The sequence below is a fragment of the Dipteris shenzhenensis genome, chromosome 22 (genome assembly GCF_047967505.1).
Source record: "Dipteris shenzhenensis isolate YYH24624 ecotype China chromosome 22, Dip_SZ_1.0, whole genome shotgun sequence".
Classification (NCBI taxonomy): domain Eukaryota; kingdom Viridiplantae; phylum Streptophyta; class Polypodiopsida; order Gleicheniales; family Dipteridaceae; genus Dipteris; species Dipteris shenzhenensis.
In genome coordinates, this window is record NC_141617.1 from 31,486,954 (window position 1) to 31,507,273 (window position 20,320).

General features: G+C 45.4%; 1 protein-coding gene across 1 annotated transcript; it reads right to left on the minus strand.

Moving 5' to 3' along the window:
• Positions 1–15,237: 15,237 nt before the first annotated feature.
• LOC147888004 (pentatricopeptide repeat-containing protein At2g21090-like) lies at positions 15,238–17,217 on the minus strand. Its single transcript, XM_087393274.1, has one exon. It carries the CDS (start codon positions 17,215–17,217, stop codon positions 15,238–15,240), a length of 1,980 nt encoding a protein of 659 aa, XP_087249400.1.
• Between the last annotated feature and the right edge of the window lie 3,103 nt (positions 17,218–20,320).

Here is a 20,320-nt window from a genome sequence, read left to right on the forward strand (position 1 = left end):
ACGATCAAGGCAGTCAGTCCAGCGGCAATCGAGGGAATTTCCACGGAAGAGGAAATCATCGTGGTGGACATTCTAGTTACAGTCATTATGCAAATGAACATGGGAATATGTTCCTTGAAAATGAGGAAATGTAGAATACTGATACAGTGTATTTAGACAGTGTATTTAGACACTGATTACAATTCAAAAGAAGATTTCAGTTATCAAGTCGACCAAGCAGATCAAGATCCTTGGTACATTGACAACGGTACATCATCTCATATGACAAATCATCAGGAATGGTTCACAGAGATGAAACCATTAGCAGGTCTGAAAAATTTCATCTACATGTCAGATAATACACCGAATCCAGTTCAAGAAACATGCATTATCCCTATGAACAATTTTGCTGGTACGAAAGGATTGGTGAAAGATGTACCCTATGTTCCGAAGCTCAGCAAGAACCTCTTGTCCTCAATAGGTCAAATGACGGAACACAACTACCGAGTCACCTTCGACGGAGATGAATGCACCATCAGAGACAAATCCAAAGGATTTCAGCTAGTAGGAAAAGGAGTCAAGGAAGGACGCTTACTCAGAATGCTAGCTACAGTATCAAATTTGCTTGCATGTCAACTCAACCACAATAGATGCCACTATTTGCAAAATGGCACAAGAGATAAGGACATGTCAATTTCAAGAGCTTGATAGATCTCAGGAATCAGAATATGGCAATTGGGATTCCTAAGCTACAGTTTCTTGAAAAAGTTTGTGAAGCATGCTGCTTCGACAAACATAAGCGAACCAACTTTGGCAGAAGCACCTTTCAAGCTAGAGGAATTCTTGATTTGATACATATAGATGTATGAGGTTATGCCCAGACCCGCAGCATCAATGGTTCACTTTACTACTTGACTTTCATCTTGACAATTACAACAAATATTGTTGGGTCTACTTTTTGAAAGAGAAATCTGAAGTGTTTTCCAGATTTTAAGAATTCAAAGCCATGGTAGAAAACGAGATAGACAGAAAGATCAAAGTCATGAGATCTAATACAGGAGGTGAATATATGTCTTTAGCATTCATGAACTTTTGCAGAAGTCACGGCATTCGAAACAATTCACTTGTGCAGCTACTCCTCAACAGAATGCAAGAGCTGAAAGGAAGAATGGCACTTAAGCAGATAGTGCTAGAGCAATGCTTAGTGAGAAACATCTTCCGAATCAGTATTGGGCAAAAGCAATAGCCACTACAAACTATTTGATTTATCGACTTCTGACGAATCGATTTAGGGTATGACACCTTATGAAGCATTCATTGGACACAAGCCACGATTGGGCATCTCCGCATATTTGGTTGCATAGCATATGCCTACATACATGATGACTATCATAGAAAATTGGATGCAAAGTCACGAAAATGCATCATGGTTGGCTACAGTGAAGAAAGCAAAGCATACAAGTTATATGATCCCATCAACCGAAAGGTCATTATCTCTAGAGATGTAATCTTTGACGAGGAATCAGAATGGAAAACCTCAAATACACGAGATAGACGCACTGATTTCACAATCATCTACAGAAAAGGTTGATGAAGAAGAGCAAGAATTACCAGAAACACCCCGAGAAGAACCACAGTAACTCAGACGGTCTACTAGGGAAAGCAAACCTCTAGCCAAATTGACATATGCTCAGAAAGGCAAAGCAATTCAAGTTGAAACCACCAACTATGCTCTTATGACTACCATCATGGCTATAGAAGAGCCAATGTACTTCGACGATGCAGTTGACAAGCCAGAATGGCAAACTGCTATGAATGAAGAAATGGATGCTTTGTAAAAGAATAAAATTTGGGAATTATGTGACCTTCCACAAAGAAATAAGGCCATAGCAAACAAATGGGTATACAAAGTGAAGTACAATCCAGATGGAAGCATTCAAAGATACAAAGCCAGACTAGTTGCAAAAGGATTTGCACAGCAATATGGTTAACGCTATGATGAGACTTATGCTCTAGTAGTAAAGATGGATTCCATATGGTTCTTGATATCACTAGTGACACTCAGTAGATGGAATGTGTACCAGCTCAATGTCAAGAATGCATTTCTCAATGGTTACTTAGATGAGAAAGTCTACATGCAACAACCAATAGGTTATGTTGAACTAGGAAAGGAGAATCAGGTTTGCCATCTCAAGAAGAGTCTCTATGGCTTAGAGCAAGCACCCAAAAGTTGGTACATCAGAATTGACAAGTATTTTGCTGACCTAGGATACATGAAATCCAATGCAGATCATACTCTCTACTACAAAGTTGAAGGGGAAGACATTGCTATTGCACTTTTGTACGCAGATGATCTGATTGTGACCGGAAGCAAGGATAGCTTCATAAAAAATTTGAAACAAGAATTATCTGCAGAGTTCGACATGAAAGATCTTGGAATTCTGCACTATTATCTTGGAATTGAGTTTTGGAGAGATTCAGACAACACCGTTATGAGTCAGCTCAAATATGTTGACAATCTCCTAAAGAAGTTTCATATGGTAGATTGAAAGATTGCAGCTACTCCCATGGAATAGAGTTTGAAACATCTCTCAACTCCAATTCATCTTCTTCCAGTTCTTCTTCTTCTTCTTCCTCCTCCTTCTCTTCATCCTGAGAGCATTCTTCTCATGGGAGAAAAAGGAGAAAGACCAAAACAAGACGAAAGGAATTCAAAGGAGGAGGCAAGTCTTTCAAATTTCATACTTTTGATGGAAAGTATGGGGCAAGTGAGAAAGATTTGGACTTTATCCGACAGTTCGACATAGCTTTCTAGATAGGACACTATCACGAGAAATCAAAATTGAAGATTGTAAGTCTCCATCTTACAAGTAATACTAGACCATGGTGGGGAGCTCTTCTAATGGCAGATGAAGCACCCAAGAAGTCTAAAAGTTTCAAGAAATAATTTTTGGAGCAATTCTTGCCAAATAATTTTTATAACGATGTTCATACAACTTGGGAGAGTGTATCCATGATAGCCACGAATACTGTCGAGACTTTCTATCAGAAGTTCTTCTTAGTGTAGCTTGAGATTACTCCCTTCAAGGAAACTTCAAAAAAGTCAAAGATGCAGAGGTACCGGGCTAGTCCGCATCCAAATATTTGTACCCAAGTGAACATGAATGCAAGACAAAACTGTGAGATCCAATGCACTCAGCCCTAATGGTTGAAGAAATGAAGAAAGATTTACTACAAGTGATGGCTGCCTCAAAAGGCAAAGATGGAGGCACCTCCAAAAGGAGCATGACCCTGATGGTTCAGGGACAAAGGAAGCCCTAGTTTCAGAGGCCAAGGGGTAGATTGAAATCCTATAAAGGAAAGTCAAAGTTTTCACCAGAGTACCTAGAGGACTTCCGAAAGGAGGGAAAGTGTTTCTATTGTGAAAAAAAATGGCATTTGGCTGCCCAGCCAAAAGCCTGTGAGTTTGAGAGAGCAGAAAACACCAAAAGAAACATCAAAGCCTTAAGGTGGTGGGAGGATTCCCTAATATGTTGGGAAGAGCCACACTGATCCAAAATCTTGAGAGCTTTTATCTCTCCCAGTGTAAAATAAGAGACTAGAATACTTTGACCTTATTCGATGCAGGAGCTACAGATTATTTCCTCTCAAAAGACCTAGCTTTGAGACTAGGAATCAAGAGTGAAGAGTCGGGATCAGCTCTAGATGCGGAACATGTTTTTGACGGAAATCCAATTAAAGTCACTCCATTGATTTGAAAGCTCATAATTCATATCTACGATTGTGTGGACCATGATGAGTTCTATGTTTCACCCTTTAAACATCATGATGTCATTTTGGGTATGCCGTGCTTCCACTTAACGGAAGTAAATCTTGACATCAAGGCAAGAACTCTCCGTTTCATGCACAAAAAAAAGGAGCACAAGATTTTGGCCAAAGGAAGAGGCGAGACAATCCTAGTTTTATCTAATATTTCCATTGCTAGATCAACAAAATCACATTTTTATGCATACTTTGTTTTCGTAGAGAGAGAGAGAGAGAGAGAGAGAGAGAGAGAGAGAGAGAGAGAGAGAGAGAGAGAGAGAGAACCTCAAGTAGAAGTGAATCCAATTTAAAAAGAAAATTTCTAGGTTCTTGATTCTTTCAAAGATCATATCTTAGATTCTCTTCCAGGAGAGCTTCCTCCTAAGCGACAAAGGAAGATCATGCCATAGAGCTCATTCTACGAAGTGAGCCTCCGAATTAGCCACCTTATTGTGTGAGCACATTATAGACCAAAAATGACTCATCAGACCTAGTTCCTCACCCTTCTGTTCACCCATGCTCTTAGTCCAAAAGAAAGATGGCTCCTATCATATGTGTGTGGATTATAGAGCCCTCAACAAAATGACGGTCAAGAATAGGGCCCCCCAGTTGATGAAAACAAGCTATTAATTAATTAGTATTACACGGCCGGAGGTGGAATGCCAGATTAAGCTAAGGCAATTGGTGAACAATTCAATAAATTAAGCAGGAAGGTTTGATAAGCGTGGAAGTCTAGAAGTTTCCTGTTTGCCATCTCAGCAAAAAATATATGGGAAAGAGGGAGGGAGACTTGAGGGAAGGGGTGGAGAGAGAGAGTTGAGAGAAATTTCTAGGTTCTTGATTCTTTTAGAGATCATATCTTAGATTCTCTTCCAAGAGAGCTTCCTCGTAAGCGACAAAGGAAGATCATGTTGTTAAATTACATGGCACAACGGAATAGAAACTGAACAAAGAATAGAGAGTACACAGCAAACTGGAGAGGAACAAAATTTTCCTTCAATACTGATGTAGTACAGATGATGGCTCCGTCCACCTGTGTGCTCCCACAGTGGAGCTTAAATGGCGATCTAGACAGATACTAGGTGAAGAGCTACTAGCTGGAAGATCTGATCTGATCTGAACTAATCTGATACAATGGACTGGGGAGGTCACCTCTTTATAGCTATGAGGGCGGTTGTCGGATCAACGTAGTCAGTGGAGTTGACCAGTCAACCTAGTCGGTGGAGCCGACCAGTCAACCATGGAATATTCAAGGAATATTTCTTATACCGTCACCTCGGGGACTCCCGCCCCCTAACCCCCACCAGGGGGGCTGCTAGCCCCCCTGGGACCCCCCACATCTGGGGGCCAGATGGCCCCCAGGCCCCAACAAGAATAAGGGACTCCCACAGAATCACCTTTCTACCATCAATGGTCTCATTGATAAACCTAATCTGACATGCAAGTCAGGATCCATCTAGTGTCCCGGGCTCACAGATGGCTTCTCCTCATATGGGGGCCTTACAACTTGAGCACCTTGGACCACTGGTGGTAAGCAGGAGGGTGGGGCATTGAGCATATCTAACACCCCCCCTCAATGTCGAACTACCTTCTCGACCCAATGCCGAGTCTTTGTAGATGACCCTGAAGCTAATCCTTTCCGAGTGCCTTGGTGAATATATCTGCTCCATTTTGCTCTGTTTGACAGTAGACCAATTCCACTATCCTGTCCTTGATCAAATCACACACATAGTGATACTGAATCTCTATATGTTTTGTGCGCACATGAAACATTGGATTTTAAGCAATAGCCATGCAACTTTGATTGTCGCACCTTAGCACAGTTGCCTCATCCTCTTGCACTCCCATGTGCCAAAAGATCCTCCTCAGCCAGACTGCTTCACATGCAGCAAAACATGCTGCCTCTTGTACTCAGCTTCGGTAGAAGACAATGCCACTGTTGGTAGTTTCTTACTGATCCAAGAGAAGATACACGGACCTAAAGAGAAACTATATCCAGAAACTGATTTCCTGGAATCAACATCTCCATCCCAATTTGAGTCACAATGACCAGTTGAGGAAGTGCCTGTACCATAGGTGATGCCATAATCAAGAGTGCCCTTCACATACCTAAGCACCTACATCCCTGCATATCAATGATTCTCGTGGGGCTTATTGGAGAACCTGCTCAAAACGCCAACAGCAAATCTGATGTCCGCTCTGGTGTTGCATAAATAGATGAGACTGCCAACCAACTTCCTATACCTCCCGATGTCTGCTGGTGGTGAGGCATCCTCCATAGACAACCTTGCATTTACCTCCATAGGTGTAGCTATCTCCTTGCACTCAGACATACCAAATGCCTTCAAGATCTCCCTTGCATATTTTTGCTGAGAGATGAAGATCTTGCCTGGCTCTTGCCAGAGACTTCAATCCCCAAACAATAGTGCATCAAGCCTAAGTCTATCATCTCAAACTCTGTGCTCAACGCCTTTCTAGTCTGCTAGATCATGTCTTCATAGTCACCTGTAATAAGGAGATCATCCACATATAGAACAATAATAGCAGATTTTCCACCTTTCCTGTGCACATACAAGTTAGCATCTGAGGCACATCTTTTGAAGTTTAATTTATGAAAGAATTTGTCTATCCATTGGTACCATGCTCTTGGGGCCTGTTTCAGCCCGTCGTACAGAGCCTTCTTCACCTTACATACCTTGTTCTCAGAATGGGGGGCCTCAAACCCAGGTGGCTGAGCCACGTACACCTCCTCCTTGAGGTCACCATTCAAGAATGCTGATTTCACATCCATTTGATAAACTGGCTACTTTTTATGAGTAGCCACTAATAGTATTATGCGAATAGTGGTCATTCTGGCAGTCGGAGCGAAAGATTCCTGAAAATCAAACCCTTCAACCTGCGAAAATCCTTGTGTAACCAATCTGGCTTTGTACTTTTCCAAAGTCCCATCGGCCTTGTACTTTACCTTCCAAACCCACTTGGTGCCAATATTCTTCACTTTTCTCCCTGTTTCATTTTCAACAAGCTGTAGCCATTCTTTAAATTTACCAAAATCTTGAGCCTTTTTGCGAATAAAGTACACCCACATCTTCCTACTATAGTCGTCAACAATCAATAAAAAATAGGAAGATCCCCCTAAGGCCTATGTAGGCATCTTACCGCACAAGTCAACGTGCACCAACTCTAGAGGAGCGTTTGCTCTATTCTTGCTTTATTCTTGCTTTCTTGTGGGAATGCCTTTCTCTGTTGCTTGCCCATCATGCAAGCTTCACATGGTTCTTTGATTTCTGCGACTGCAGGTAAGTGAGCAACCATACCTTGCTTCTGCATCTCCTTCAGCATTGCAAATCCGATGTGGCTGAATCTTTCATGCCAAAGTCTACTCGTTCCCACTCCAGCGGTGGCTGTAAGAGCACTTAGCTCATACAGGTTGTTCCTCCTTACTCCTGTGCCAACAAGATTGCCTGCACTATCTAGAATTTTTGCTCCTGTCTTGTTGAACCTCACCTCATGGTCAAGGTCAGTTATGGAAGCAACTGATAGCAAATTTCTCTTGATTTGTGGAACATACACCACATTAGATAGTTTCTTAACATCTCCATTTACAGAAACACATAAAACCGTACCTGTACCCTCAACAGGGCATTTTGCGTTATTACCAACCGTCACGGTGATGGGTTCCTGTAGAGGCTGCATGAAACAATATAGACCCTTCTTGCAAGTTATGTGACGGGAGGCACCACTATCCAACACCCATGAATCAATGGTTGAATCTTCTTGAACTGAGGAATACTCTTCCTCAATGGCCAGAAATAGATCCAACTCTGCTTCCGCTATGTTAGCTGTCACTTTCCCCTTATCTGTCTTCTTCACTATACCATTCTTTTCATCTGCTTTCTTGACCCGGAAATTTGCAATCATATGGCCCTTCTTCTTGCAGTAGCATTCTCCTTGAAACTTCTTCTTGCCGCCCTTCTTCTTTTTGTCACCACTAGTAGAGGACTCACCTTTGGTGGAGAAACCACCTTTGCCTTTCGCAGTGGCAGAGAAAGCAACATCCCCATTGCCGCCTCCATCTTGAGCTTTAAGCCTCAATTTTTCCTCCACAAGTAAAGCACAGAACTCCTCAAATGACAATAGTTGGGGTCTCACCTGAGTGTTAAGCGCTGTTACCAGTCCATCAAACCTTGGTGGACATATCCGGAGACACCGCCAAGCTAGCTCTTCGCTAGTCTTTTGTATCCCAACACCAGCCATCTGGTCACGCAAATTTTTCATTCAGGTTATGAACACCTCTGCTGTCTCTCCTTCATTAAACTTCTCAGCTGCGAGCTGATTCTCAGGGTTCTGGATCCTTATCTGATTCTGCGTCTCATACTCACTCTTCAATATGTTCCAGGCCATAGTTGCCTTAGATGTATGGTGAATCAAGGTCAAAACACTATCAATAGTACTTGTAACCAAGGCACACAGAGCATCTGCGTTCCTACGTTTCCAAGCTCGTAGAAGGTCGGCATTAGGAGGTATCGTACTCCCCGGATTTGCTGGGTCGGGGGTTTCTTGTGGTTCTGGGTCAACAGTCCCTAGTACTGTCTCCAGAAGCTTATATGAATCCAGAATAGCAGTAATTTTAAACTTCCATAGAGTAGTTCATACCATCTAGCTTGCCTTTAGTGAAGGCTGGTGGCCGAATCCTCGACACCTAGATTGTTGGTGCAGCAGCAACTGCTGAACTCGAGCCGCTTCCTATTGCCATCACTCCGTATGCTGATGAAACTCTCGCCTCTCTTCTATTCTTCAATCCTTAGAGCCACCTGGGCTCTTATACCATGCTAAATTACACGGCGCAACGAAATAGATACTGAACAAAGAATAGAGAGTATACAACATACTGGAGAGAAACAAACTTTTCCTTCAATATTGATGTAGTACAGATGATGGCTCCGTCCACCCGTGCGCTCCCACAGTGGAGCTTAGATGGCGATCTAGACGGATACTAGGTGAAGAGCTACTAGCTGGAAGATTTGATCTGATCTAATACAATGGACTAGGGAGGTCGCCTCTTTATAGCTATGAGGGCAGTAGTCAGATCAACGTAGTCGGTGGAGTCGACCAGTCAACCTAGTCGGTGGAGCCGACCAGTCGTCCATGGAATATTCAAAGAATATTTCTTATACCGTCGCCTCGGGGGCTCGCGTCCCCGAATCCCCACCAGGGGGACTGCTGGCCCCCTAGGACCCTCCACAACTGGGGGCTAGATGGCCCCCAGGCCCCAACAAGAATAAGGGGCTCCCACACAATCACCTTTCTACCATCAACGGTCTCATTGATATACCTCATCTGACATGTAAGTCAGGATCCATCCAGTGTCCCAGGCTCACACATGGCTTCTCCTCATATGATGGCCTTACAACTTGAGCACCTTGGACCATTGGTGGTTACCAGGAGGGTGGAGCATTGAGCATATCTAACACATGTCAAAGAGCTCATTCTACGAAGTGAGCCTCCAAATCAGCCACCTTATCGTGTAAGTGCATTACAGACCAAAAGAAATCATGGCACAGGTACATGATCCTTCTTTCTAAACGACTCATTAGACCCAGTTCCTCACCCTTCTGTTCACCCATGGTCTTAGTCCAAAAGAAAGATGGCTCCTATCGTATGTGTGTGGATTATAGAGCCCTCAACAAAATGACGGTCAAGAATAAGGCCCCCGAGTTGATGAAAACAAGCTATTAATTAATTAGTTCTACACGGTTGGAGTGGAATGCCAGATTAACCTAAGGCAATTAGTGAACAATTCAATAAATTAAGCTAGAACGTTCGAAAAGCGTGGAAGTCTAGAAGTTTGATGTTTGCCGCCTCAACGAAAAATATATGGGGGAGGAAGAGGGAGGGAGACTTGTAAGGGGGGGCAGAGAGAGGGGTTGAGGGAGGCGCCTCGATTACTCCACACGCTGAGTGCCTCCTTCAAGTGATGAAGAACGGAGGAGAAAGAAACATAGGGGGAAAGAGAGGGATGGTTGAGTGGAGGGGAGAGGTTGACATACGGTGGGAAAGGATGGGCGGAGGACAGAGTTGAATGTGAGTTGAGATTGAACGAGGCTGAGAGGGAGAGTTGAGGGAGGAGAGAGGCTAAGCGAGGGTGAGAGAGAGGTTGAGAGATAGTTGTAGAGCTGAGGAAGGCGAGGTTGAGAGACGGTGAGGAAGGAGAGGCTGGGGAGAGGATGAGTGAAGAGAGGAAGGAGAGGCAAGGCTAAGAGAGAGAGATGGTGAGGAAGCTATAGGCGAGGCTGAGAGAGAGAGAGAGATGATGGGCATTGCGAGGAAGGGAGCACATCAACTAATTCAGATCGGGGCCAAAGTAGTCAAGCTTGGCAAGATATTTAGGAAAAACAAAAGCAGTAGAAGCCTGAATTTTCCTTCCGTCCGTCCGTCGTGGAGTATTCAAAACTGTATCTCCGAGAGCATCAGCTCGGGGCCAAGGTAGTCGAGCCTGGTGGGAGAGTAAGGAGAAAAAGAAAGCAAGAGAATAAAAAGGGAGATGATGCAAATACAATGACGCATTGCACGAAAGCTCCCACATATGGATGCGTATTACATTACACAGACCTGCATCTCTCTTCATGGTTGGATGCTACATAATAACTTTGTTTTCTACACGCACAAATGGTGACCCTTTAAGAGACCTTGAGATAGATATTGCAACTATCATGTGGAAGGTTATGTAAATGGTTTTGGGGGACATGAATGGAAGGCTTGGCAAAGTTCGAATTGGGGAAATCGAGATGAGCTTTTCCTTTGGCATACAGAGCTAGATGCCAAGGAAATGGGATGGGATAGAGAATCCTAGGACAATATGCATTATTTGGACAGCCACAACAATGCCTTTTGATACCATCCCAAGACTTAAGTCTCTGGCAACGAATGCAAAACATTGGAGTACCAAAGACTACATGCAAGCAGTTGTAAATCTTTATGAGCATGTTCAGTGTCGTGCTAGGATGAGAGTGTGAGAAGCGCAGCAGAAATGAACCGAAGACACACACAGCACGCCTCACACGCACACACTGAGGAGGAGAGAACGCAGAGAGAAAGACACAAGGAGAACTGTGAGTGATCTCTGGAGAAAACCCTGCTACAACTGGGGGAAAACCTCGAAAACAACGGGCTTCTTGAGAGCTTGGAACATACAGCTCAACAACCAGAAGAACGGGAGCACGAGGGAGTGGAAGAACTGATCCACTACCCTGCTCCTCAAGTGATGCTGTGGGCTGGCTCTGCACCTCTGCCAAGCACACTCTGTGGTGGACTGAACTGCTCCACAAGATGCAAGACTGGGCTGGCTCTACTCCTCTGCCAGGCCCTGCCATGTGTGAAGGAACACTCAAGTGGGGGGGACCTATAAATAGCCCTCCACCCCCCTAGTCGGTCAGCAAGGTGGGCCGACCAGCAGCCTACAGGGCCGACCCAACAGCCTCCTATAAAGGGCTGTACAAGGCCCTAAAGTGTGGCCCTGCGAGCCGACAAGCAGGGCCCTAGGGCCAACTGCCCCTAGCCCTCCATAGGGAGCTACACCAGCCAACCGCCTCTGCCCTCCTGCTCATAAAGGACCTGCACCAACCGATTCCCTAGGCACCTCAATAGGGGCTGCCACGCAGCAACAAAGCAGGCCTCAACATGGCCAGCACGCCCTTGCGCATGAACATCCTGCCAAACCCTACTCTACCTATGCCTCACAAGAGGGGCAGGCACACCCACAATACAGGCCCTGTCTCATCTACCCTATCCTCACACTGGGTAGGCACACCCACAAGCAAGGCCCTCTCTCTCTAAGGTGACATCAGGAAATGTTGACCTCCAACACCCCCTCTCAGCTCTTGGATGGAACAGAGACGCCAGGAAGCTAGGTGTACCGCTGCAACAATTGGAAGAATCCATCGTGTGATGCTCCACTGTTGAAGACCGCCACAAATACTATCGAAGAAGCCCCCTCGTGGCACGAAATCCTCAGCGCGATCATTGGAAACCTGGAATTGTTGCTCCCAGGCCACAGGGTGTAGGTTCACTCCTCTGGTCTGGTAATGTACATTGAGTCATCTGGTACAACAATCCAACTACAGGTACATCACTCCACCAGAGGATCTTGGAAAAATAATCCAACTGATACTACCTCCGGTGCAAGGTCTTCTTCCCTGCATGGGCACCTGTATCATAAAGGTAGATAGCCCCCTCTGAAGCCCCCTCTCAAGTCCTAACTGGTACAATGTCGCTAGATCAATGAACTTCAATGCTTCAAACGGGCATATAACAGCTCAGAAGGAACTATCAACTATGTCTGGGTTCCCGCACTGGCAATGATCTCTAGCAGCATCAGACAATAGCTGCAGCAAAGCACTAGGAGACCCCCTCTGGATCGCCAGGTCATAACGTCCAAACAAAATACAAACTGGTAACATACTGCCACCTGAGTCAGTGGGAACCACTCCTCGTGGCTCGAGGTCCTGCCTGAAAGCCTGCCTTGATAAATGACTCCTTCCTTGCTGCACCTGATCGGAGGTTCAGTTATACATGGGCACTGTCATGTGCTTCACGTGATTAATCACCTGAGGAGTACAATTAAAGAAAGATAAATGATCTTACCTTGGCATTAACATGGTCCTAGAGCTGAGAGAAGTTCTCGGCCTCCTTCCGCACCCAGATGCCAAGGTCCTTCACCAAGGGATCTAGTCGGGCAACACCTATCAAGATGAAATCTACCATGTCGTATGACTGTAACACAGATTCCATCATCACCCACCAAATGCCGTAATTGAGCCCATCCAACTGCCAGTCAACCGGGAACGTGGGCAACACTAGAATTCTAGTCTTGTTCTCTGCCATCTCGGACAAAGTCGCCATGTTGGAGTGAAGAGGACGATGAACTGAAAGAGAAGATGGATGGGATAGAAGGGAACAAGGCGGAAGAAGAGGATAAAGGGGCTGACAGCCCAGTGTATCTTCACGCCTCGCTTTCCGTCCCTTGGAAACACCTCCTCTCTGATCTGACAACATCCTTCAAAGTCACCCCTTTGCTGGTCACCCCTCCTCGAACACGCTCCTCCTCAAACACACCTCCGAACAGCACCCTAATCCTCCTGTGTGTGTTGGTCCAACACTCCCTCTGCCCCTCAAGTCTCAAGCCAACCGTGGCTCTGATATCATGTGAGAAGTGCAGTGGAAATGAACGGAAGAGAGAGAGAGAGATACACACCTCACACACGCACACTAAGGAGGAGAGAAAGGAGAGAGAGAGGCACAAGAGAACTGCAAGTGATCCCTGGAGTAAACCCTGCTACAACTGGGGGAAAACCTTGAAAACAGCGGGCTGCTCAAGAGCTCAGAACGCACAGCTCAACAACAACGGGAGCACGAGGGAGTGGATGAACTGCTCCACTACCCAGCTCCTCAAGTGATGCTGTGGGCTGGCTCTGCACCTCTGCCAGGCACAATCTGTGGTGGACTGAACTGTTCCACATGATGCAAGACTGGGCTGGCTCTACTCCTCTGCCAGGCCCTACAATATGCTCAAGTGGGGGGGCCTATAAATAGCCCCCCAGCCTCCTAGTCGGCCAGAAAGGGGCTGGGCCGATCAGCAGCCTACAGGGCCGACCCAACAGCCTCCTATAAAGGGCTGTGCAAGGCCCTAAAGTGTGGCCCTGCCAGCCGACTGCCCCTAGCCCTCCACAGGGAGCAGCACCAGCCAACCGCCCTCTGCCCTCCTGCTCATAAAGGATCTGCACCAGCCGACTCCCTAGGCGCCTCAATAGGGGCTGCCACGCAGCAACAAAGCAGGCTTCAGGAAGGCCCTGAACAGCCTCCACATGGCCAGCACGCCCTCCGGCATGAACATATCCCAAACCCTACTCTACCTATGCCTCACAAGAGGGGCAGGCACACCCACAACACGGCCGTCTCTCATCTGCCCCATCCTCACATTGGGCCTCTCTCTCTAAGGTGACATCAGGGGATGTTGAGCTCCAACAGAGAGGGCACTTATATGAGACCTTTTAGAATAATATTGGAGTAAAGCAAGGTTGCCCACCCTCATCCACATTGTTTCGCTTTGCATGATGAGCTGGAGGAATCAGTTACAAATTATACAGACCAAGAGGCAAATGGGACCTCAAGTTGGTGCATGCCATTCTCTTACTATTGTATGCACATGACATTGTCCTATCCCACAAAAAAACAAGAAGATGCTAAAAAATTGATACATGTGTTGGATATCTTATGCGAATATAGTTGGCTGCAAATAAACATAGACAAAACAAAGATTATGTTAGCGAAAATTCTCAAGAGAACATAGCCATCATGGGAAGCAAGTTCGAAGTTACAAAAAAATAACAAGAGTAAGATTCTAGTCTCGGGTTGGATGCAATACACAAGCGTTGGTTCAAACGATGGAGTGCTGAAGCATTATGGGTGTCTTTCATAGAAGACTAACAAGTTGTAGAGGCCTTCTTGAGGAGACATTTGTTAGTGTCATGGGATCCTCTCCAAACGTGTCCATACCTTAGCTATGGGAGCAGACATTGCAAAGGTTATGGAGACAAGATGTCATTTGCTGAATCACTAGACATGCAGCATGTTTATCACCATATGTAATTCGTCATATGATCTATCATAGATGTATTGGCTTTTGTTATGGTCCCATAGGCCATATGCAGCCTTCACGGATGTTAAAACAATCAGCATCATCATCATGTCTCCCCCTCCGCTCAGCCTATTGTCTGATGGATCTTATTCTCTGACATCGTCACTGCTTGTTTGGTATCATTTCTGCGCCCCGTGGAAGGGCACTTCAGAAACCAAGAATCTGTGGGTGTGTTTGAATTGTCACACTGCCATTGGTCTATAGTGCACAAGAAAGTGCATGTATTGGCTTTTGTTATGGTCCCATAGGGCCTATGCAGCCTTCACGGACATTAAAGCAATCATCATCACCATGATCCCCCTCCACTCAGCCTAATGTCTGATGGATCTTATTCTCTGACGTCACTGTTGCTTGTTTGGTATCATTTCTGAGCACCGTGGAAGTGCACTTCAGACAAGAAGGTGCATGAATTTATTAGGAAGGCTGGCCTCCATCCTCAAAGTGAGTAAATACATGCTCAAATTGTAGAGGTTATCCAGATAGATGGAGGATATATATCCAACCCTGGTGATATTCCATGCACCTTGTTTCTTGCTTCTTGTTAAAGGTGGAAAGTTGTAAGCACAGATCTCACCACTAATCCTTGCAGGAACACATTCGAAATTCAAAGTGATGATAACAATTAACATCCCCTCTAGATGAGCTAAATGGCAGTGTGGCATTCCAAACACACCCACAGGTGGAGTCTACATTCAGGGCATGTGGAAATGATTCCGAACCCAATGACCAATTGTTTAGCATGAAAGCATATCTTATCTTCAGCTCTCGTCCTTTTCAACATGCAGCAGTGCCATTGTGGCAGGTAAATATCCACCATCCTCCATCTGTCTGGAAAACATCTGCAGTTCAGCATGTACCTCACTCTGAGGATGGACCCCAACCGCAGTGATAAATTCATGCACCTTCATGTTCATTTTAATACAAGCATGCACAGACTGCTGCTTTAAACTAATTTCCTTGAGAGCCTCTCTCACACTTGCTACATCATTCCACCTGCCAGCTGCAGCATAAACATTTGATAGCATTACATATGGCGCACAATTTTTTGAATCTAATTTGAAACAGAGCTTTGCAGCACGCACCCCCCGTTCCAAATCACCATGAATCCTGCAAGCACAAAGCAAGCACAACCATGCAAGAGCAATTCTATCAGATGCCATACTGATAATCAAGTTCTCTGCCTCATCTAGGTGTCCTGCACGACCAAGAATATCCACCATGCATACGCAATGGTCCCCAGTAGGCGCTACACCATGGTCTTTACTCATAGATGTAAATAATTGCCTGGCTTTTGCAACCTGTCCTGTATGGCTACAAGCAGTAAGAATACAGATGAAGGTGACTGCGTTTGGCTTGATGCCTTCAAGCAGCATCTGAGGAAACAGATCCAGAGCGTCCTGATCTTGCCCATTCTGGGCATATGCTGCAATTATGGCATTCCAAGCAACAGTATCTCGATAAGGGACTCTGGTGAACACACTCTGCGCATCACAGAGACTTGCACACTTGGCATACATATTGATGAGTGCAGTCCCTACCATGACATTATGCTCAAATCGAATGCCCATGATAGTAGCATGAATGTAATGCCCCTCTTCAAGGGCTGCCAGGCTGGCACAAGCATCAAGTGCACAGACAAACGTGATCCTGTCTGGTATTACGGTACCGAGCTGCATCTCATAAAAAAGATCCAGTGCCTCCTTGCCACGTCCATATTGGACGAACGCTGCAATCATGGAGTTCCAAGAAATGACATTCCGATGAGGCATTTGGCCAAATGTGTACGTGGCATCATCTAAACTGCCATTCTGGGCAAATGCTGCAATCATGGCATTCCAAGACACTACATCCTTGTAAGCCATTTTGCCAAATACACGTCTTGCGTTGCTCAAACTACCACACTTGGCATACATGTTGATAAGGGCATTCCCCACCTCTAGATCTCCCTCACATTGTGTGTTGAGAATGATGCCATGAATCTCCTGTCCCTCTTCCAGGGCTGTTAGGCTGGTACATGCATCAAGAGCACAGACAAAGGTGACCTTGACTGGCTTGAAGCCTTCACGCTGCATCCGCCGGAAAAACACCAGAGCCTCTTCTCCATGCCCATTCTTGGCATATGCTGCAATCATGGCGTTCCAAGAGACAACATCTCGATGAGGCATTCTGTCAAACAAACTGCTTGCATGATCCAATCTCCCATTTTGGGCATACGCTTTAATCAAAATATTCCAAGAATACAGATTGGGCTTAGGCAATGCGTCAAACACAGCTGCTGCCTCCTTTATCTTCCCACAGTTGCCATACATATCGATAAGACAATTTCCAAGAAAAGTGTTTCCATCATATCCATTGCAGCTAATGAACGCATGTAATAGCTTACCATCGCGTAGGGCATTGGTTTTTCCGTAGCCCCTCAATTGGGCCGCCAAGGTAGCACAATTTGCAAGTGCCCCAGGCAGCTGCTTCAACCCGACTCCCACATTTGGGTTTCCAGCTACAGCATCGTTGGCAAATGTCTCTGTCCTTCGAAGGGTCCTTCGTTGCTGTCCACTCACTGGTGCCGGCATGCGTCTTTTTGGATGTGCCGACCCAGGAATAGCTTGCTCGCATAGGATCTCTTCCATCAGGTTTGTCATAATATTCCGGAAACCATGTCTGTGGGTAATGAATCGAGAATGCTCGTCCGAAAATGCTCCCAAGAATTCGACTTTTTCTTTACAGAATGTGATTCGCATGTCTCTGCTCCGACGAGGAGCATCAAACTGAAATCCATACGGCAGTTCTTAAGCAAGAAGCTAAGCAATAGTAGAATGAATCCATTACGTATTGGGGAATGGACCTCTTAGACCGGCAAGTGCCGCCTTGGAACCATTTGCCTGGCCCGACAATGGACCTCTTAGACCGACAAGTGCCGCCTTGGAACCATTTGCCTGGCCCGACCACGGCCCATTACCCCACGTGGAGGCTCGCGAGGCGCTTGCAAGTTTCGGGTTTTTTTTTTTGAGATTTGGACACAGGAGCTAGCAACCATCATGGTGGTCTATAAGCCCAGCGAATACCCCTTGCGAAATGGGTGTAGAATATGCCTACCGGCCATATCTGGCGGAAGCGCTCCTGTCTCTCGATAGTCGCTCTCGAGCTTGGAGTACTGCACTCCTAAATGGCGCATAGGGTGAAGATGATATCCTGCCAAATGGCTACTAGGGTGGCTGTCGAAGAAGTCAACTGGCCTCCCATCACCGGCTGTATTGAGCCACCTAGACATTCTAGGCATTGATGCTGGAAATAGTCTCCCAAACACCATCCTCAAGGAGAGATGGTGGACGTGGAGGTTGAACTGTATTGTGAACCTCAATTTGGGAAACCTGCTTGCCCATGTATCCTGTAAGCCACCATCTCCCACGTGAAATCCCTGCTCATCCTGGCAAAAATCCTAAAAGGACGCTAGCCATATCTGTTGTGCGACAAGGCAGTAGTGCATCTGCCATCTATCCTCATCTACTCTAGCCATGGGCCAATGGGCACACCCCCATGCGCCAACATCCGAAAGAAATAAGAGATCTTCTGCGAGCACAAACTTGTCCAGGGCCAAAAGCGGCCTATGACCTGCGGGACATCCTGCTCTAGCCAGTGACATTCCCTCGTAGGGGACCATGCTGCTACCTCAAGCTGTAAACGGCGTCCAATACGAGTAGTGTACAAGAAGAAAGAGACCTCCTTCACTCGGTTAGAGTATCTGATGCGGGCTGGCCACAACCGGGTCCCACTAAAGGTCAGATAAAGGTTTGCCCACCCAAATCCATAAGCGCCATACTGATCCCTCTGGGGTTGATAAGACTATGGAGGGATCGATGTACCATGCCTTGCCCAGCCGGCCCACTATTCTGACCCTCTGCAACTCTAAGTCCAAGTCCACCTTTGTCTCCTCCTCCATCTTCGACTCAACCTGTAGAGATCCTCCCGATCCCACTCGGTAAAAGCAAGTCTTGGGGAAGCCAAGAGTCTCCCGAAAGAAGCATATCCGGAGTGGTACTCCTATCTGTGAGAACAGTCCTGACCACCAATGGGGGGTCCAAGGGCTTCGTAATCCCTCCCACCAAGAGTCCGGGATCACCTCCTCAATCTCATGTATCCTATATCCTCAATCTCTCTCTTACCTTCGAGGAGCAAGTTTCGGGTTAGGTAATTTTGTCGTCGAAAATTTCATGAGGGAATTTGACCACTGCTGGAAATGGGCTGGCCACATTCTCTTTCTGAAAATGTTGTAATAGGATGGCTCAAATTAAATTGAGCCAACACGGGCCCTTTTACGTTTCTATTGACAAGTTCATTTCCCACACTAAGGAGATGTTGGAAAATCCAAATTTTGTATTTGATTAGTTCCAACCTTCTTAGCCTTGCCAAAGTGAAAGAAGAAGATCGAAGAATGGGTCGAGAAGTTCGAAGCAAAGAGTATAACGGAGAGCGGGATCGGGAAGACAGATCATGAATTAAAAGTGTGAGAGGACGTGTCGACTTCAAAGACAAATCCAATGCCTCGAACAAATACCAAGGAAGTGGGCATTGCATTTTTCTCTCTGATATAAAGCTTTTTGCTTTATAATTTTTGGAAAGTATGCATTTTTTAAAATGACAACTCCAGAAAGAGACGAAATGATTAGGGAGGCCGGGAAAGGGCTAGAAAAGGAAAAGCAATAGTTGGAGAGGAAATACATGAGGAGGTACAAATTGAAACTCAAAAAGATAACGTGGAAATGGAGGATATAGACCGGTGATTATGGAATTCCGTATACAGAATTCACTAAACTTGAAACTCGAATGCAAAATATAGAAACACAGCTAGGAGTTATTAGTGATACATTAAAAACCCTAGCTGAAGCTATAACTAAGTTAGCCGATTCTCAATCGGTAACTATTGCAGAAAAATCACCGATTTCTCCTAATCAAGTTGAAAGGTCCACCTCTCAACTTAGAGAAACCTCTAACATCCTTAAGGACTTGAAACCACCAATTTTCAATGGGGAAGAAAAGGAGCATAATAAAGATGCGATTAATATGTTCTTGCAAAAGTGGCAAGACTTCCATCGACTCGGGAATACTCCTCCTAAAAATCAAGTCGTGGAAGCAAGTCTTTCCCTTGGAAATAAAGCCTATAAATGGTGGATGAGTCTTTGGGAAAACGATAGAATTCCTAGATATTGGACTGAGTTTGAACAAGCCTTCCTAAAAGAGTTTTTACCGGAAAATGAATTAGAAAATTTGTGGGAGGCTTGGGACAATTGCACTATGGGTACAAACACTCTAGTCCAGTATATAGCAAACTATAGGGAGGCAGTTCTTAAGTTGAAGGGAATTGATGAATAAGGTTGAGGTGAAAAGAAATTCTCCTAAAACCTTTGAGGAAGCCATTAAGTATGCCCAAATATACGATGATACCACAGGGAAATTCAAATTTGGAACTTCATAGCAAACATGTTTTGTTCCAAAGTTTAACAAATTTCTCAGTTTGAAAAGAAAGGGGCACTTTAAGGAGGAGGTTCCTCAGGTACCACCTAAGAAACCTCAAACACAAAATTATCCTCTCTTGAAGAAAGAGGATTATGAAAGGGCCACGCAAGAAAATCTGTGCTTCAGATGTTTGGGCAAAGACCATGCTGCTTGGAATTGCCCTAAAAATAGACAAGCGGGAGCTAAAGCCCCAAATAGACCTCCACAAAAACAAGTACATGCGATGCAAGTGTTGCCGCTTAATGGTACTGAAAAGTACACTGTGGTAGAGGTCTATCATGAGGATAGCACCCACATGTGCTGTCTATTACTTGGGACATATAATATCCC